General features: G+C 39.0%; 1 protein-coding gene across 2 annotated transcripts in view; it reads left to right on the forward strand.

The window, feature by feature from the left end:
- Positions 1-21677, forward strand: part of lama2 (laminin, alpha 2) — a 361112-nt gene that overhangs the window by 257504 nt on the left and 81931 nt on the right. For both annotated transcript variants that reach the window (XM_069886986.1, XM_069886987.1), the window contains exons 33-40: positions 3682-3824; positions 7014-7112; positions 8170-8281; positions 8623-8785; positions 10998-11208; positions 13976-14092; positions 16834-16994; positions 20125-20263. In XM_069886986.1, coding sequence (XP_069743087.1) covers positions 3682-3824; positions 7014-7112; positions 8170-8281; positions 8623-8785; positions 10998-11208; positions 13976-14092; positions 16834-16994; positions 20125-20263 — 1145 coding nt within the window. The remainder of the gene's footprint in view (positions 1-3681; positions 3825-7013; positions 7113-8169; positions 8282-8622; positions 8786-10997; positions 11209-13975; positions 14093-16833; positions 16995-20124; positions 20264-21677) is intronic.

A 21677-nucleotide genomic window follows, 5' to 3' on the forward strand; every position in this document is an offset into this window, starting at 1 on the left:
CGATCAATTTTTTATTGTAAGCAATAAAAAAGATATTTGCAAATACAGGTATTGGACATGTGTTTTTAATTTTTTTTTGCTGTTTTCATGACCCTGATTTAGTGTGACCCCACTTCTTTTGCAATCTGGTTTTTTTGGACCTGAATCATCGTGTTATAACAGGGTTCCACTGTATATATGAAGATGGCTGATTTTAAGAATTCTCGCACTTGTATATTATGACAGAAGATATTAAAATGCTTTAAAGGAACATTCATTGCTATATTTCAGCAAACTCAATTCATCCCTTGTCATGTTTGGTATTACTTAAAAGTGATATTCAAAAGAAGCAAGGCTTTATCTTTTGGAAATCTGTGGTTCTTGGTTAATCAATCATGTTGTGGGGGAAAGAAAGCAGTTTCTCTTAATTCATGATTTGTTTATTGCTTTTCATGAGAAATCTAGGTGAAAGGCTAATGTTTAAACAGATAGAGACAGAAATTACACCAGCCATTAAGCTTCATGGCCATAAGCCTTAAGCCATAAGATGGGAAATTACTTTTACGATAATAATCAGTGGTTCCTTAATGCATCAGCTTGTTAATTTGTCCACTGGCAATAACTTCCACTTGAATTTATGGATACCTTCACTCTTTCATAAATCCCACTGTTAAATTAGCAAACAAAAGTATTCATCCAATTATATTTCAAATATAATTTCAAATCTATCTTCAATTTTATGCATCTCTTCTGAATGTATTTCTCTGAATCTAACTGTAACCTCGATTGTTAATGACAGACCTTAATAAGCAGAAATTTACAAGCATTCCAGAAATGCAATGCTCTGGCAATAATTATATTTTGTAACGATGATAGGCATGCTGATTTCCATATGGTGAGTAACTTATATATTTTGACATATAATTTTACTGGATGCAGTGAAAGTCTGCAAATGGTAAAGCAGAAGGAAGATATCAAATGCTTGAATTGTCTGCCCAATGTTTAATTGACTTTTTCCTCACGAGCAGCCACGTTTTTATGTCTTTACAATAAATTGGTGATGAAACGAGCTTTGCGTTTGCCAACTAAGTTACAAAATTAAATCATTTGAATATATTTTATCCTGCATTAATAAAAATATATTCTGTCACATGCACCTCCTTTTTATGGGAAACTGAATTGAACACGCGGCTCTCTCGCCACAATGGCACATTTATGAATTGGAGTATGAACATTTGCTTCTCGTGAGGATTGTGATTTGTAACATTTTCTAACAAATAATGAGCCACTCTGAAATTTATGCATGAATTTTTGCCTTAAAATGGCACTGACTCTGAAGTTATTATTTTTAATTTAAATGTTTTAATGTGCTTTAACAACAAGTTTAAAGTTTTTTTAAACAAAATTTTACATTAACAAGTTTTAAGGTCATTTGGAAAGTGCTCAAGTACTGTACCAGCAATTATTTTGAAATTGATCATAGTAGAGACCTTTGATAACATACATTAAAGGAAAAAAAAAGTTGTTGGCTCATTCTAAATCACTCTAGTGTTCATTGGGTCTGGAACTGTTTGGATGGGAGAGGAAAGGTTCTCAAAAGTAATGTCTGAGAGTATTTAACTTGCAGTTCAGTGAAGTAATAGATAACTATTGCAAGCAAAAGATGCAAAGGAAGGATGCTATGGATAACATCCAAACTGTTTAAAGTTATTCAAGCAATTACATTAAATTTAAATTTAGACATTTCAGCCCACTGGCCCATGCTGCCCAATTACACTTAATAAACCTGCGTGAACAATTCTAATGCAAAGTCCACAGACTGTACAACAGACTTTAATTAGCTTAAACCAGGTCTCAGTACACTCCTGACTTCTGGCTGGCTCGAGTCTCAATACGGGCTGATGATTGACAGCAGGCAGATGGGGCCAGCCTCCCAGGTTGTCTACCTGCAGGTACAGTGGTTTCCCCCTGCAACAGGCTGATAGGAGTGCAGCCAATGTAGTGGTTGTATCACCACAAAATTTACAAGTTTTGAAGGGTTGGAGGAAACCAGAGCCCCCAGAGAAAACTCACGCAGACACGGGGAGAACATACAAAGTCCTTACAGACAGCGTGGGATTCGAACCCCAGTCCCGATTACTGGGGCTGTAACAACATTGCACTGACCGCTATGCTAACAGTACCACCCAATATGCTTGGAATCATAATTTGAAAGTGTTTTTTTAAAGCACTATACAATTGATAATGTTTTTTCCTTTCCCTCAAGGGATATGTGATATGGGCCATTTCTTGGTCACTTCACATCACTCCATAAGTTCAATGGAGTGTTTCCTGGCAAGAATTGTCATTTATATCCCCTCCTCCTTTCCTTCATCTGCTACTGTTGTTGGTGTCATAAATTCCACAAGTCCCTAACCCTTCATCGATCAGACAACATTTTTACACCCTATAAAAGTTTATAGAATAGAAAATTGCACAGCTACTGATGTTGCTCAAAGGAAAAAAATAAAGGGATTTGTAAAAAGGTAGTATTAGTTTGTAAAAGGGTAGAAATAAATTACATTTTATACTGCCAAAATGGATTAAAATTCATTTTATAATCAATATATCTTGCCCCTCAAGTTTAATTTTAAATGAAAATGTTTGAATTTGGCTTTCCACAAATTTTTACAGTCCTGACAGTGGACATATATAAATTAATAAATAATCAAAAATTATGTTATGAAGTATCATGTTATGCTGCATAGATCTGGAAAGTATATGTTCATCAATGTGTATTCGCTAATCCTGAATACGTCTGTATTTCACTGCCAAGTGAACTTCAATAACATGCACTATTATTTGATATACAAAAATAAATCAAATAAGAAAATAAGCAAACAAACTTGTTAAGCCAACCATTTGCCAAGTGCCATATTGTAAGTATGCTCTTATAAGCACAAAGATAAGCACAAAGAATGCTGCACAAATGCTATTAAGAAGCCATAAAGAGGCGGCCAAAAAATAGTCTCCATATTGCAATATACCTTGTTGGAGGGAAGTGAGTAAAAGTCTTTCAGTGTGAGAGGAAGGTGGTAATAGATGGAGATTGGTGACATTCAAGAAGTAGAAGGCCCTGCAGCAGGGTGAAGGTTGAGACACTGAAGATGGAAATTGGAAAATGAGGAAGGCCATCAGAAGTTTTATGATTGCAAGTAAAAAGGGATTGAACAGTTATTACAGAGAAAAAGGTAAGTTCTACAATTTATAGACAGCTTATCCATTGCACCTACATTGGAAAAACCTGCTTGAGGACCAAAGGAAGAAGTTAGAATTGAGGGAGGGGCTGCAAATTTATAGACTCAGAAGGGAAGATCTCTGAGTCAATGAGAACAGAAATCCTGGAAACTGATAGTTGTTGAATAGTAGTGTTGTTTCTCCAAGAGAGGTATGAGGATCTGACAGGGACTTAGCACTAACTTTTCAAATTGCAGAAACCAGTTCCCCAAGCAGCAACAATACCAGAATTAAAGGCACTGTTCAAGTTGGAGTAAAGTTTATTATTTTCCTGTTTCCATTTCAGATTTACAGAACCTGCTGTATTTTGCTCTTAAGTCCCTGTGGTAAACACAGATTGTATTTCATGTTTATACTAAAATTCTCCTGCAGTGTTTATTGTTATCCAAGTAGTTTTGTATTGATGTTAAATTCATCTTTTTCCAGCTTGTGATGATAAGTGCACTGGACTTCTACTGAGTGACATTGAACATCTTAATCAAATGGTCACCAGTCTGAATCTTTCCGGACCCTTTCCCCCTCCTTATAAGGTGCTTTATAGATATGAAAATATGTCTCAAGAATTGAAGGCAAGTATATATTTCTCTCTCAAGCTACTCTTTCAAGTTATGCTTACAAATCTAAGTGAAAAAGAATAGTTAAAACAAACAAAGCCCCATTGGAAAAGAATAATTTTCATTCTTACCATATTTTAGTGGTACTGCAAAAGTTGGAAGAGCCAACATTTTGATTTTCTTGTGGTTGGGTAATGAAGAGTGCTGTTGTTGCCAAAATATTGTGAATAATTTGAGTTGAGCAATAGATCATTGATCCTCCATCTGGTATTCTCCTTCTAAACCAATTCACCTTCCTCCTATTCTTCCACCATATTAAGGCAATACATAGCATGGTCTGGTCTGGTTTAGAAACTCAAATGGATGGGATTAGTAGGTTAATTGGCCACATGGATCTACTTGAGTAACACAGGCGTGTGGTCTGGAAGAGCCTATTTCCATGCTCTATCACTAAATTAAAATTATATTTATGGGGAGATGTAGCCAAGTCCATCAAGAGCACTTACTTCCTGACCATTGAAGGCTGACCTGAAGTTACCCATCACCCCAGTCATATTCTCTTCTTGCTGGTACCTTCTGGCCCAAAGTCCAACACTTCTTGGTTCAAGAACATAATTTTTCCCAATAGCTGTCAGGCTCTTGAGCCTCCCCATACTTTCCAAACCGTTACCCTACTCCAGGATCACCGAATACCCATATGCACTGTTGAAAAAGACTGAATTTTGTTCACATCCACAACACTGAATTTTTATCTATTTATCATTTAACATTTTATTTTTTTATTCTCCCAAGGCACATCATGTTAATTTGATTTACCCTTGTGGTTTATTAGCGTGTTAGACATACCCGTGCAGCTACAGCAAGCAAAGATTTCATTGCATCTATATATTGTACGTGCAGGTTTGACAATAAACTCTCATCGTCAAATCATAAATTAAATTTGGCAACATTTGAACTAGTTTATAGCTCAGAAAAGAATAAGATGGTAAATTGATCGTAATCCGAAGGAGACATAAAGGGTTGATCATATCACATGAAATCGTGTGTTAGTTCCCATGATTTTACTGATCATAAAGCTGTGGATACAATTATCAGAAAGCAAGACAAAAAAAATAATTCCTGGTTTCCCAGAGAGAGTTTACATAAATAGTTTGTCACTCATTAAGATCCTGCCCAAGAGTTACTTTGGATATAACTTTGTTGATTATGTTCATAAGTAATCATAGCATTTTGTAGAAAATGAAGCAGGAAAGCATGGTGTCAATCCAAACTATGATGGCAATTTAAACTGATCTCATCTATCTGCACATATTGTATATCCATCCATTCCCATTGTTCATGTGCCTGTCTAAATCTCCCTCTTATTTCCCCACCTCTCCTGGCAGTGGACTCAACACACCCCTCAGTTCACAAAGTTCTTCTTTAATCTTTCCCCCTTTCACCTTTAATCTATGCTCTCTTGTATCTGACATTTTCATCCTGAGAGAAAAACTTACTATACACCTTGTTGGGCGTCATGGTTGGCGTGATGGTTAGTGCACAGCCTTTACAGAGCCAGCAATCGGGACAGGTTCAAATGCCACGCTGTCTATAAGGAATTTGTATGTTCTCCCTGTGTCTGCCTGGATTTTCTCTATGGGCTCGGGTTTCTTCCCACCTTTTGAAATGCACCGATAGTGTAGGTTAATTGGGTGTGAGTGACTGGTGGGCTGAAATGGCCTATTACCGTGTTTGTATATTTAAATTTAAAATTTAGAAAGATTAATTTAAATTTTAAAAATTCTGTATGTCTCATAATTTTTCAAAGTTCTGTCAGGTCACTTTTCAGCCTCCGACAGTCCAGAGAAAACCACTGAAGTGTATTCGACCTCTCCTTATAGTTGTTTTCAAGGGTGAAGCTGTCTTGCTGGATGGTCAACAATCCCACAAAAAGTGGCTGAGAAAATGTTGCTTAAGACGTGGCCCTGTGTGGTTCATTAACAACAATAAATAAACCTAGTGGAACATTCCAAACACATTCAACTAAACTTAAAGACCCATAACTGGGATGTTTAAAGGAATGACCATAAATTTAATCAAAGATAATGGTTTAACATGGTAGAAGAGGGAAATGGAGAGATAAATTGGTTCAGAAGAGAATTCTAATGTATGGGAATCAAGTGTCCAAATGGTGGAGCACGTGAAAAAGAAAGTGCATGGACCCCACAAACAGAGGAAGGGTGTGTTTGGGAAAATGGTTTAATTGAAGAGTATACAAGCACATGCTCCAATAAAATCACTCAGCAGTTTGTGGTGAAACCACTATTGGATATGTAAATGATATGACCTTTTATGTTTGACCTTGCTCTCACTGGGTGGCTCATGACTTCTCCCCTTTATCCCCCATAAAGGCTGTCATGCCACAACCCTGCCCCCAATTTCAGCCTAAGTCAGTGTGAGCCAGCAACATGAGGGATGCTGTCCATCTCTTGCTAATGAAAGCCTTCAGTTCCAGTAACTTCACTCTGCATCACAGTTTAATCATGAAGATGAGAATTTTAATGAAGAGATAGGATTGTCCTTAAGAATGAAGGTGAAAGGATGCTGAGAATGCTTCAGGATGCATTGCTGGACGCAATAAGAGTTGTTCCGACTCTGTTTATAAAAAGCTGGATAAATCTAATCTGGCTTTTGATAGCACACTCAATACAATGCTACCTCTTGACCTCCAGAAAGCTAGTGGAAAATGGTGTCAACAGTGTGAGAAAACAGCTCAATACTGGTGCTCAGTTTGGGGTATAACAGGACCTCCCCAGCTCACCTATCTCTTCTACTAACTGCAGACGTCATTGTAAGGTGGATAGATGCATGCACTTCACATCTTGAAGATTTGTGCCCAATTAGACATTGCAGTTTACTCAAGGGAGTGGAGGGTTCTGTAGACCAACCCTTCAGATGTGTATCAGGTAAATATTATGGGTGTTGATTCTAGATGGTAGACCCACCCTAGAAGTACTGGCCTGTTCATGGTAACTAATGCTGCACTACAAACTAGTGCTTTATAATCCACAGAATTGAATTAACATGATTTTAGAAGTGAACATTGCAATATATCCATTAGTGACTCATACATTTCAAATCAAACAATTGTAATAAAAGAAGATTAGATAGTTAGGAAGACATGAGTGCTCACTGTAATGACTTAATGTGTTTGTCTCTCCACAGTACCTTCTGTCACCTCAGAGAGCTCCAGAAAGACTGCTTCAGCTGGCTGATAGTAACCTGGACACCTTGATCACAGAAATGGACGAGTTACTGAACAGGGTACAGGAGACATTAAATAATGCAGACATTCCACTAATCATTAGGATATAGCTGAATGTTTTGAAGGAACTTCTGCAGGTCAAAAACTGATTTCAGCGCAACGTGATCTGATAAAAGAATCTTGAGTCAGTTATTTCATATTTTAACATCAAAAAATGTTGCAACATTTATTCACTGAATCAGGGATTTTTTTAACATATTCATGTACACAATCCTTTATCCAGACATCTAAAATCCAGAAAGCTCCAAAATCTGGCAAGTGGGGAGAGACAGAGCAGCGTGAGTCGGGCAGATGGGAGACCGGCAGCATGAGTTGGGCAGGCAAGAGTCAGGCGAGTGGGAGACCGGCAGCGCGAGTCAGATTGGCGAGGGGGGGGGAGGAAGAAGAGACTGGCAGTGCAAATCGGGCAGACGAGAGACCGGCAGAGTGAGTCGGGCGGGCGGGAGACAGGCAGAGCAAGTCGGGCGGGTGACCGGCAGCGCAAGTTTGGTGGGCGGGAGACCAGCAGCACGAGTCGGGAGGGCGAGGTGGGGGAAGAGACCAGCAGCGCAAATTGGGCGGGCGGGAGACCGGCAGCGCGAGTTGGGCAGGCAAGGGGGGACGAGACCAGCAGCACGAATTGGGCAGGTGGGGGCGGGAGAGACCGGCAGTGCGAGTCGGGTGGGCTAGAGGGGGAGATGGCAGCACGACTAGAAGGGGGTGGGAGTGGATACGGCAGCACAATTCAGGTGGGTTAAATCTGGCTTTCCGAAATCCGGAAAAATCTGAAATTCAAGGCACACTGTCATCCAAGGGTTCCAGATAAAGAATTGTGTACCTGTATTTCCAAAGTGCTTCAATCAAATAAAAATAATATTTTAGGTCTTGGACGATTTGTCTTCTCAAGAGCTTAAAGATGAATCAAAGCATACATTTGCTGCTTTTTATTGCAACACTGAATGTTTTGTATTTGGCCAAAACCATGAAAAGAAGTTTATTTACAAAATAACATTAATAAATGTATTCAATCTTTTGTTGGTGATTTTTTTTAACTGAATTATTTTAAATTAAAATTAGACATCACAAGTTTCTGCAGATGGTGAACAAACAGATAAAGACACTGAAAGGACTCTCAGACGAGCAGAGGATTTAGAAAAGTCAATGAAATATGCAATGCTGGCATCTCATGGTAGGCATCAAAATGTTGTATCAGAAAGCTATCTTCACGAGGCATCATTTTTGTCTCTTAAATTTTGATATAATTATATCTTGACATAACATGACAAAAACCTATCTGTCTAAAGATTTAAGTACAAAAGAATACATGAAAATGTTGCAGTATTCTATCCAAGCTTCAAGCTGGATCTCACATAATAATTTGTGTAAGATTTTGTTTTTGTTTTTACTGCTGCAGACACCATTTTACTTCTTTGGTGCCCAAAATCGACAATAGGCCAAAATAAATGGGAGCATCTATGTGTAATCTGCATTGGCTGTAAGCTAGAAATTATTTCCTTTTTCATTTCACAGATTTAAAAGACAAAGCTAAAAAGTTAAATGAAACATTTAGAATCCAAGATGGGGTTACAGAGAAAAATCTACAATACCTCCAGAATGAAGTTGTAAATATTATGGCAAAGCTGCGAGAGCGATCATTTGATAAGCATGAGGAAATGGCCGACGATGAACTTGAGTATGTAGTTTTAGTCATTGTGTTGTTTGCATGCCCTTCTCTTTCGTGGAAATCCACAAAATGTTTGGCATAGCAACAGGCCATTTGCCCCATCTAATTCTTTCTATGTTTTATTACCCATTCACTCCTCCTCTTGTCTTTACTCAGCAAAATTAATTTGCATAGCCTTCTATTCTTATCTTCCTCAGGATACTGTTTAGCCTCCCTTCACTTTCATTATTCCCTGTGGTAATAAATTCCACATTCTCAATCCATTTTAATCAGAATTCCCCATTAGTCAGTGACTGCTTTGATGGCCTCATGTTATGCATTTACAGACATGGGAAAGATTCTTCCTATTTCCACCATTCATAATTTTAAAGACTTCTTTGCAGTCATTTCCAGTCTTCTTTTCTCCAGAGATAAATCCATTCTGTTTAACCGTCTTTTGCATTTCTATTATTGTCATTGGAAATCTTCCCTGCAGTCTTTGATATCTGTCTTATAAAGTGTAAAGATGTACTCCAACTTTTGAAAGTTTAGCATAACTTTCCTGCTTTTCAATTCCATTCCTTTAAAAATAAACACCCCCAAGAGCTTAGCATGCTATGGCTCAATACAATTTCAACAAAATATCCCAACTCCTGTAAAATTGACAATACTGGAGAAACTCACCAGGTCAAACAACATTTTTTATGTTACAAAGATAAAGATATATAACCAACATTTCAGGCCTCAGCCCTTCATCAAGGTATGAGCAAAGTGAGGCCAGGTGTCTGAATAAAATGGTAGGGTAGAATGACCAGGGAAGCCCTACAGGCCTAAAGGCAGGAGGTAATAGGTGGATGAGAGAGGGAGGGCACAACAAGCAAACAGGGAGAGGGGGAATGGCTCTGAATGGAAAGGGAAGGGAGAGGAGAGCTGGAGAAAGGAGACAAAGGGGTGGGGAAGAGAGGGAGAATGTGGAGTGGTCGAGCAGAAACCAGAGAAGTTGATGTTAATGCCATTTGATTGGAAAGTGCCCAGGCAGAATATTAGGTGTTGCTTCTCTAATTTACGGGTGGACTTGGTTTGGCAGTGCAAGAGGCCATGGATAGACCTGTCAGCACGGGAGTGGAATGCAGAATTGAAATAGTTGGCCACTGAAATAGTTGCTGAAAGCTTTGAAAGCCTTCCTCATTATCCATTGCAATCCCAGCATTCATTACCATCTGCAAATTCGCTAATCCAATTTGCCACATTATCATCCAGGTATATTGATATATTGGTTATCTGCCAAAAATGAAAATCTTAAGTACAATCTTAACCTTTATCTAACATTTTAAATAAATAAAAAATTGCAACCAGACTTATTGTGGTTGCAGAGCATATGAGAAGTTGACGCACTTACTAACCCAGCTAATTGGATCTTAAAATCTGCTGCCTTATGTACAGTACACCCGAAACCCAAAATCAACAGAAAAGTTAACACAACATTATATAAGTGGCATTTGTCCTTGTCCAACACTGCAGAAATTTCCTATAATTGGTCTTTAGCAAATTCTGAGGTCATTGAGAGTATACATACACTCCTTGTCTTGCTGTATGTTGACAGAATGGTTAGGGATTGGGAGCTTTTAGATGCAGATAGATTGACAAGCCAGTAAGCGATGCCTCTGTGTGTGGATGACTAGTGACCAGTGCTGTGCAAAGTGAAGGTTTGGAGGGCTTAAAAATCAATCTTGCATTTCATTTATATTTAAATGTTAAAGTCTTGGATTCACCTCATAACAGAAAGCACAAGAACATAGGAGTAGGTCACCAGCCCTCTCGATCTTAACGACCATTCATTGTGGACATAGCTGATCTTTGGTCACCTCTTCTCATGAGCTATTTCCCCATAACCTTCAATTCCTCAATATTTCAAATATTTATCTTTCTCCACTTTAAATATATCTTGTACTCTGGCCTGCACCACTCTCAGACATAGAGAATTCACTACAACCTGAGAGATGCATTTTCTCTGTGCCTCTGAGTTAAGTAACTGGCCCCTTGCTTTGTTGCTGTCTCCTCGTTCGAGACTCTCCCACTCATGGAATCCATTGGGAATGCTGGAATTGGTGACCTCCAGCAGATCTTCACAGCAGGGGAGGATGTGCATTTTCAGAAGCAAAGTTCAGAAAAATCAGACCTTTTGGAAAAGTTTGTGGTTTATTCCTGGCTCTATTTCTAATGCTTGTGGTTTGGATTTCAGCGCCGCCATTAAACTTTTAGAGAAAGTGACAAAAATATTTGGCAATCTCCACAAAGCCACCCAGGAGCTTAAGAATGAAGTTATGAGCAAAATAGCTGATTACAAAAATAAATTTGATGAAGCTCAGGAACTGTTGAAAGAAGCGCAAGTAAAAATTGAAGAGACTGACCGGCTGTCTTCTGTCAATCAGAAAAATATGACCGCATTGGAGGTACAGATTGATTTTAATCTTTTTGCTATATTCCTTCCCCAAGCCCTTTAAATGTCTTCTTCATTTTGATAATTTCAACTTTTGGTCACACCCTTCATGGTGTGATATCCTTTTTTTTCATCTATTTTCATCATCTCCTGTAAAGCAAGTAAATATATGCAGGTCTCTGTCACCATTTTGCTAAATATCAGCTTGATTAGAATTTTTTTAATACTTGATTTAAAAATTTTAAAACCACAATATCATCAATTATAATAAAATTCGTATACAGTAATAACAAAAAAAAACCCCAACCTCCCTCTCCCTCCCCACTAATACCCACCCTCCTCCCCCTATATCAACCCACTAAGAAAGAAAGAAGAAAAGGAGATCATCAATTATATATAATTCAAGTACTTGGCTGTGAAACTAAGATATCTCACTGGAACGGATTGAGAGCTCAAATCCTCAAACCAAGAATTTTTAAATATAACCATATAACAATTACAGTACGGAAACAGGCCATATCGACCCCTCTAGTTGGGCGCCAAACTATTTTTTAAAATGGTATTTATCCCTTAAATTATATGTTATATTTTCAAGAGGAACACAAGATTTAATTTCAGTATGCCATCATTGCATTCCCAAAGCTGAATCAGATTTCCAGGATTTTTATTTTTGATTTTGATTTTGGAAATATTTTAAGCAACTACTTAAATACATTGCAATGTCTGAAAAAAATCCCTTTGCTTTTGAAATAATTTTGAATGCAGTTAATTTTTAAAAAATTTATTAACCTTCTAGCCCTCAAGCCCATGCCACCCAATTAACCTACAACCCCCATATATTTTTTTTTCCAAAGAGACGCAAGGAAACAGACAGTACCGGATTCAAACCCCACTGGCGCTATAACAGTGTTACACTCACTGCTGACCAAAAAAGATTTTTACAGTATCTGCTTTATGTTACCAGTTACAAGTTGGATGAATTCTGGTAATTCCACATTCTTTATCCCATTGAAACTGGGTGTATTTGACAACTCTTCCTTGAGATTAAAGAGTTGGCAGAAGGGAACAATTATACTTTTTTTTTAATTTGGAATGCTGTTTTCCAACTACAATAAAACCCCTGGTATCTAGAATTCAAGCAACCAGACAAAAAAATCGTGGAAAATAAATTAAAAAGAAGAATAAACGTGTAAAATATGTAAGTTTAAAATTGTAAAAGTAAATATTTTCTGAATTAACACATAAACCTTTGGTGAAGGTGGGAGCAAATATTCAGCCAGTGGAGAGCCTTTGTCGTGCTTTGCTTGTAGCTGCTGTTTGAATAAATTTGTGTGAAACAGCAATAGATTTGCATCATTGGGGGTGACTTTCTTAAATGTCTCCTTATCCCTACTTAGTAAGAGTCACCCTGGTCAGAGGCTTTATCTGTAAACCTGGAGGAGGGGGAGGAACCTACAGATGTAGCAACAGTTAAAGAATGTGACTGAAAATAAAGTAAAATGCTTTAAAGTTCATATATTTATGCAAGTGAAGATTGTTCAGTGTAAGTACAGTATAGAATTTTTGTCTTTTGTCTTTTAAACTGTTTATTCTTAAAGCAGGTGCATTCGTTAGGCATTGTTAGAGTAAGTCTCAAGCAACCAGAAAATACACTTATCTGGCATCTGCCAATTCCCATAAGTGCCAGATACCAGAGGTTTTACTGTATTAGTTACTGGCAGGGCATTCACAGCAATTTAAACTCCTATTTTGAAGGAATATGTACAGGTTGCACCTCTCTTATCCAGTGCTCTGTGGTCCAGCAACTCCCATGGTTTGGCACATTTAGTTATGCACCATTTAATGTCTGTTCAGGTAACATTCGGCCACATATACATCTGTAGTCCCATAATTATTCAGTTAACGCAAGCAAGTCCACAGCAATTTAGAAAAAGCGATCATTAGCTATGGAAATTATATAGTGTCTACCCAAACTGTATGCCCACTCTCTCCCCACAGCCCCATATCAGTCCCAACTAATCCCACTGCCCCACGCTCTCTCTCCACAGCCCTGTATCAGTCGCCACACTGATCTCACTACGCCACTCTCTCCCTACAACCCCGTGTCAGTCCCCACGCTGATCCCCCTGCCATGCTCTCTTCCTACAGCCCTGTGTTGGTCCCCACGCTGATTCCCCTGCCCCACTCTCTCCCTTACAGTCCCATGCCAGTCCCCACACTGAATCCACTGCGTACACATTGCATAACGTCCTACTTCACAGAATGCATCGTGGACGTTAAGCAGCACATACCAGTACAAACTCCTTATAGACAGTGCGGGACTTGAACCCTGGTCCTGATCAATGGCTCTGTGAAGACATTGCTCTAACCGCTATGCTACCCATGCTGCTCCACAGTATTATTTCCTGTGTTAAGCTTTGTTCTACTTTGGATATGTTTACATTGGGGGTTCTCTTAGTGGTCAATTTCTTTCTGGAATTTTCTGTGGTTCAGCAATGGCCAGGTCCCAACGTCACCAGGTTAAAGAGGTACAACCTGTACTCACATCTTTAACATTATAAGGTGAATAACAATCCATGCATCCAATACTTAGGATACCAACTGATTATGGTAGCATCCATACTACTGTCCCCTATTAAGCCCCCCCCCCCACTACAAATACCTCTCAGGTGGAAGCAGTGTGTAGAGAAGGGCTAGCATAATGAAATATGTAGTGAGAAATGTGCATGATAATTTGCCAATTTTCTGAGAATTAATTCAGAACTTTGTATTAATTTCAGAAAAGGAAGCGGACAGTTGAAAATGGTAAAAAGGATACTGAAGACATACTTAAGGAAGGCCATGATCTTGTTGCTGAAGCCAAGAAAGTTTTGGAAGCTATCTTAATGGGATTGGATGTAAGTAAATTAAATGCATAATTAATAAAGAAAAATGAAGGCTATTGTTTCATATGCAGTCAATGACAAGTCTACTATTCTTCCCACCAATCTTAAAATGTAGTTTTACGTGTATTGATACTCCCAGTGGGAAGCCAGTGTGCTGACACAGATATCATGAAAACTCTACATGGAGGTCAGGACTGAATTCAGATTGTTGGAGCTCTGAGACAACAATACGACCTATGAACCTTTGTGCCACCCTTTTCTGTTGGTTCGGTTCTTAATGTTGCAACACAAAAGGGCAATCAAGGCAAGCCTGCTGACAAAATGGGCAAATTGGTCAGCAGGGATGAGTTGGACTGAAGGGCCTGTTTCCATGCTGCAAAACTCTGTGACTCCCATAATAGATTAACAAAAACCTAGATTGCACCTTCTGACTTATTAAAGAACCAATGTTTCTGAAAATGGTACAAAGATTTCAAAATCTAGTAAATATTATTAAAACAATATCTTTAAAAAAGTGTAATATTTATAAAAATAATTTAAACAATTGCTTTCAAACATATTGTAAAACTTTAAGAAGATTTAAATTATAATGGTGCCCTCTTGTCCCTGCATTCTGGAACTTTAAGTGGATTCCCCATTGTAAATGATGGGGAATCATTCCAACTTCTTGAACTGGAGCGTTGGAGCAAAATTAACTGTTGAGCAGCAAACCAATGGCCGCAACTTCTGAATTACTGGTTTAATATGCACTAGAGGGGAAACAGGGAAGTTGCTTCCATCAAACATCAGTGATCTCTGAATTCTGTATACATATTACATTGACACAATATTAATGAAGTTTAGGAGATTAACCCAATATTACTCCTCATCATCCATTAATATTTGAATTACTTGAGCTATGCATCATTGGGGGGGGGGGGGGGGGGGGAGTGGTGGGACAGAAGAGACAGCTACATCAGAGAAGGTGGCATGATCCTTGACCACTCACTGTTTCTAAAGGGTTTTTCTTTTCCATTTTTCTTTTTTATTTCACAAAAAAGTAGTATATTTTTGAATCCCTTTGAATGGGCAGCAAAAGGAAACTTTTCACTGTACCATGGTACATGTGATAATGATAAATAAATCGATTGCATCTATTATATTAAATCTAATAGATAACTAACTAATATGAGGGTAACTTTATCCATTCTTCATACACTTCATTGAAGTGTAGAGGTCTTCCACAGCATTATTCAGATACATAGCATTATTGGAAGTCCCATAGCTCCATGCAACACAGAACAACATGAAAACAGAGAGCAAAGTGATGTGTTGTTGCGGAATGCCATTAGGCAGGCGAACCGGCCCCACTTGTCACGCACGCAGCGGGACAGCTGGCCAAAATGGTGTCATTGGGGGTTTCCTCCTGACCTTGGCACCAGGCTCAGAAGTCTGCAGTTGGCGACCCACGTGACGGCCCGGTGACATCGGAGCCCCCCAGCGCAGTTCTCAGCCAGGACCAGACTGGGAGTATAAGACCAGCCAGGCAGCCTGCAATAAATCAGTTTTGCTCACTGAACTCAACCCATCTAGTTGTGTGATCCTTCAGTTAGCAGTGTAGCCACCGCTACAGTGTCTCCTTTTATAATCTGTTCGATAATTAATTAAATTGAAATTCCTCTTTGTTGGAATCTACTTTTTAGCAATTATTCAAGGAACACCCAAGGGATTTGTACTTCTTTGTTAGAAATAGTGGCTTTCAATTTCTGTTGAGCGTTTTATGCTCCAGTGAGAACTTGATGGAAGATGTCAGCCAGCTCCATGGATGACAGCCCTTGCTGTAACAGGGCTGTCAGTCCTATAAAATGGTGGCCAGAACAAGCCATGTCCACAAAAATGCTAAGATGATAAAACACAGTGCAAGCTTCCAAATGCTTTTGATTTTCAGAAGCATTAAGAATTTTTTAAAAATAACCTAATTTTAAAAAGGTGCAAAAATAAAAATGTAAAGTAATGACTTTTAAAAACATTCAAATACTGTACACTCAAACCATTAAAACAAAACTGATTTTCAGGGACACTCTCTGTGTGATTTCTATCTTATCCATAGTTGCATGAATGGATTCCCTACTCAGTATTGAGGAATTGCTTCAGCTTTGCTTCCTGGTCTCACTGAGATTTCACTGGCAACTTTAGAACTTCCACTTGCAAGCAGATGGGGAAATGTCACTCCTACTAACAATTATTCAGGGAACTGCCAGTAGATCCCTGAAGAATATGGCTGTAATGCGCGTCGAGAGAACCAAAGACTTGTTGATCTAAACCAAGGCTTTTATTAACTAAAAGACTGGAGCATATCACAAGTACGTCGACCAGTCCAGAATGACCTGGTCTGGTTAGGTGCAATCCTTTAAGACCTGCCAGTAGGTGTGGCTACACTCTCAGCCAATCACAGTCATCCTACACTACCATCTGTACATATACACATTGGTGATAGAATCTGTACTATCACAATGGCCCACTGAAGTAAAAAGTTGGTTGTCAAAGCATGATTCTATTTACATACGGTGATATTAAAAGTTCACTTTGATTTATGTCATGCAACTTTAGACCAACATGCATGTGTCTTCTGCTACTTACTCTTCGTGTGTTATTCCTGGCAGATAATTTTGAAGATGAAACCTATCAATGGTTCCTGCACCTATAAAAAAATTTAGTGGTTATAAGTAGATGATGTTATGTACTTTTTCATATTGAGAACTTTATTTTGACAGGAACTAAAAGAAAAAAAGGAACTGGAGCCATTAATTAGTGAACTAAATGACAAAGTGGATGAACTGGCAGCAGGTATTCATGGTGAGAAGCTTCCAGAACTAGTCCTCCAGGCAGAATATCATGCTGGAGTGCTGAATGACTCAACTGGAATCCTGAATGGGTAAAGCAATCAACTAATTTACATTTATATATCTTTATTGATAAAGCTTTAAAAATGCTTTAGAATAGTACAGTCAAATGGAAATTGATGCTAGGTCAAAGACAGGCAAATGAGCAAGGGTTTAAGAAGAATCCTAAAGAGGGCTTGGAGAGTTGAGGAAGGTCAAGAATAGGCTAGATGGAGGAATCCTGCTATAAATCGGGCTTCAGACATTGAACCAACAACATTCTTAACGAAGAGTGGAGAAGGTTCCAAATGTGCATGACAAATTCCTGCCAGGTCTTAAGCACTGGGGGTAGTCCCTTTCAAGAATCGGTTGAACCTCTTGTTAGAAAAAAATTTAAATTTCCAAATTAGGTTCTCAATGGTAAGAAATTCAAAGAAAATAATTATTTAAAATTGATTTTCACAGAGTCATAAGAATGTTTAAAACCTGCAGCACTAAAATGTTTTAATTTAGCTGTGTATTTTTTAAATGACGTGGGATTGAACTGTGTTGATATCAAGAGGGACCTAGATGTTCCTGTGCACATATCTTTGAGAGTGAGCACATTATTTTCCTTGTCATCTGCTTCACCGATGATATTTTACAAGATGATTTGAGTACCAATGTGAAAGCATTTCGCTACAATTATACAAAGGCCTTGTGTAAAATTCTGATGCCCTTATATGTTTGCTATCGAGGGAGTGTGGTGAAGATTCAGTAAAGTGCTTCCTGTCCTGTGAGGAGACTTTGAGTAGACTAGGCCATTAATCACTAGTTTAGGAAAAGGAAGGTGATCTCATTGAACCTCAAAATTTTTAGTGGACTCTACAAAATAAATGTGCAAAGGTTCTTTCTCCTGAATAGAGTCGAGAACCAGGAGTCTTTTTCAAAATAAGCTCTTGATAATCAGGGCAGAAATTATAATGTCAGGAATCTGGAGTTTACTGAGAACCAGAGAAACTTAGTTCCTAAATGTATTAATGGAATATATCAATGGATTTTTCATTGAAATCTGATTTAATGGGGTTAATGCAAGGAAATGACACTGAAGTAAAAGATCATCCACAAGTGAATCACGAAAGTCTGCAGAGGCTGTGATTGTAGAAAAAATATATAAATGCTGGAGAGATACAGCAGGCCTCGCAGCATCTATTGGAGGTAAAAATATATAACCAATGTTTTGGGTCTGAGCTTTTAGACATGCATGAATACAGACAGCATACAGCACGGTAACAACCCTTTTCAGCCCACGAGCCCGTGCTGCCCAATTAAATCCAATTGATCTACATTTTGAAGGGTGGAAGGAAACCGGACCTACTGGGAAAACCCACGCAGACAAAGGGAATATGTACAAACTCCTTACAGATAGTGTGGGATTCAAAGCCCAGTGCCGATCACTGACTCTGTAACAATGTTACACTAACTCTGCCTACTTTCTTCAAGATATGAGCAAAAAGCAGGCAGGTGCCTGAATAAAAAGGCTGAGGAGAAGGGAAGAAAAGACAGGGACAGGAACATAGACCACTGGTGATATTTGGACATGAATAGGAGGAAAGGTGAGAATTCAAACTGGAGAAGTCGATGTTGATGTCATTTGGCTGGAGGATGTCTGGATTGCAGTCTCTCTGATGTGATGTATTGTTCCTCCAATTTGCAGGTGGTCTCAATCTGACAGGGAGCTAGGCCATAGATGGATTTGTAAGGATGATAATGGGGCGGGAATTGAAATGGGTGGCCACTGAGAGATCCCCACTATTGTGACAGAGAGAGCTAAGGTGCTGAATAAATCAATCTTCTGGTCTGCGTCCAGTCTCTCTGATGTAGAGGAGACCACAACTGGAGCACTGGATGCAGTAGATGACCTTGCAGGTTCACAAGGGAAGTGCTGCTTCAATTGGAGGAGGTGTGGGTGTAAGTGTAGCATTTCCTGTAGTCACAGAGTTAGGGGCCAAGGGGGCAATTGGTGGGAAGTGAATAGTGGATGAGGGAGTCACAGAGGGAGTGGACCCTGTGGAAGGTGGAGAAGAGAGGGGAAGATATGCTTGGAGGTGGGATGACATAGTAAGTGGCAGAAATGGTGGAGGGCAAGCTGTTGGATGCAGGGGTTGGTGGAATGGAAGGTGAAGACAAGGGGAACCCTTTCTTATTGCCCAGGCCCAATGTGTGGGTAATGGAGGATATGTAGGTGAGGGCTGAGTTAATGGTAGTAGAGAAAAACCATATTTTTTGAAGAATGTGAAGATCTTAAATAATCTTTCATGGAAGATCATGTACTAGGAGCAGATGTGACAGAGATGGAAGAATTCTGAGAAGGGAATTAGATCTTGACAGGGCACAGGGTGTGAAGAAATATAGTCAAGACATCTGTGGGAGTTGGTGGGTTTGTAGAAAACATCTGAGATGGATTCCGAGAGATCGAGAAAGGAGAAAGTGTTTGCTAGCGATGGACCAAGTGAATTTGAGGTCAGGGTGGAACTTGGCAGAAAAGTGGATAAAGTCAACATGCTGCATGAAGCAGCATCAAAGTGGTCATAATTGAGGCACAGGAAGAGTTGAGGGTCCTTTCCTAGATAGGCTTGAGGCCTGGATTGCTCCACATAGCTAACAAAAAGGCAGGAATAGCTTGGATACACATGGCTACCCTTTTGACTTGGAGAAAGTCGAGGAGAAATGAAATCAGTGAACCATAATAAGAAAGTGGTTGAGAATCATAAACATGAATGGAGAAAATTGCAGTAGTGAGGCAAAGAGAAGATATTACATGTCACTAAAATTGTCTTGTCTTGAGGCACAGGTGATCATGTGGAGCAGAACAACGTCCTCATTAACAGTGCAGTTTAGCCAAGTAGTAAAAGTAAAACCGAATTACCTTGACAGTATGTAAATTTCAAAAAATCTTGGTGAAATATGACACATACAGGTACACGATCCTTTATCTGGAACCCTTGGGGGACAGTGTGTTCCGAATTTCAGATTTTTCCGGATTTCGGAAAGCCCACCCGAATTGTGCAGCCTATCCACCCCCACCCCATTCCAGTCTCCCCTAACGGCCGTCTCCCCTGACTACGATCTCTCGGCTATCTCCCCCGACTGCGGTCCCTCGGCCTACTGTTGTTTATAAATATGGTTTTGTCTATAAAACAGCATCCTTGAAGAAGCCAAGAACCTATCCTTCAATGCAACTGCTGCCTTCAAAGCTTATACCAATATCAAAGAAAAAATCAGTGAGGCTGAAAAAATAGCAAAAGAAGCCAAGGTTACGGCCAGTCAGGCTGTGAGACTGGTAAGAAGGATGGTGTCTCTTGTCCCTGAAGAATATTTTTTTAAATGAAAATCATGAAACACAAACTTAAATATATTTGCATCAAAAATCTTGGAGTTTAAACATTTCAAAGCAGAATATTGATTTAGTCAGGGAGGGATTGAATGGTTTATTCCTGTCCTTACATTAAATCAGTGGAACAAAAAGTAAAGAAGAGTGGTGTGAAGGCCAAAGTAATATGAGGAACAGTGGCAGCGAATTCCATCCCATTTTTCTTTTTAATTCAACTATTGTTTAAATATATTAAGAGTAAAAAAGAGACAAGGAGATGGCAGAGGAACTGAATGAATATTTTGGATCAGTCTTCACTGTGGAAGACATTAGTAGCATACAGGACTCTCAAGTATCACTGGGAAGAGAAGTCAGCAGCTAGTCTAGATTACGAGAGAGAAAATTCTTGGGGAACTAAATGGTCTTAGGAAAGATAAGTCTCCCGGACCAGATGGAATGCACCCTCGAGTTCTGAAGAAGGTACCTGCAAAGATTGTGAAGGCATTGGGAATTATCTTCCAGGAATCAATAAATTCTGGCATGGTTCTGGTGAACAGGATGATCGCAAATGTCACTCTACTGTTTAAGAAGGGAATGAGGCAGCAGAAAGGAAATGATAGCCCTATTATCTGATGTCAGTGGTTGGGATGCTGTTGGAGTCTGTTGTCAAGGATGAGATTATGGAGTACTTAGAGGACCTGATAAGATTGGCCTAAGTCAGCAAGCTTTCCTTGAAGGAAAATCATGCCTGACAAATTTACTGCAATTTTTGAAGATATCACAAGTAGGATAAACAGGGGAAAAGCTGTGAATGTTGTGTATTTGGACTTTCAAAAGTCCTTTAACAAGGCGCCACACATGAGACTTCTTAACATAATGAGAGCCCATGGGATTACAGGAAGGATACTAGCATGGGTAGAGCATTGGCTGATTGGCAGGAATCAGAGAGTGAACATAAAGGGATCCTATTCTGGTTGGCTACTGGTTACCAGTGGTGTTTACAAGGTTATCTGTTGGGACTGCTTCTTTTTACATTGTACATAAATTATTTGGATTATAGAATAGATGGCTGTGTGGCTAAATTCGCAGATGATATCACAATAGGTGGTGGTGCTGAGGATTTGGAAAGGCTACAGAGAGACTTGGATAGATTAGAATGGGCAAAGATGTGGCAGATAAAATACAATGTTGGAAAATGTACAGTCATATAATTTGGTAGAAGAAATAGATGGGCAATCTATTATTTAGGTGGGGAGAAAATTCAAAATTTGTAAGTGCAAAGGGACTTGAGAGTCCTTGTGCAGGATACCCTAAAGGTTAACTTCCAGGATGAGTCAGTGATGAAGAAGGAGAATGCAATGTTGGAATTCATTTCCAGAGAAAT

The sequence above is a fragment of the Narcine bancroftii genome, chromosome 6 (assembly GCF_036971445.1).
Source record: "Narcine bancroftii isolate sNarBan1 chromosome 6, sNarBan1.hap1, whole genome shotgun sequence".
Taxonomy (NCBI): Eukaryota; Metazoa; Chordata; class Chondrichthyes; order Torpediniformes; family Narcinidae; genus Narcine; species Narcine bancroftii.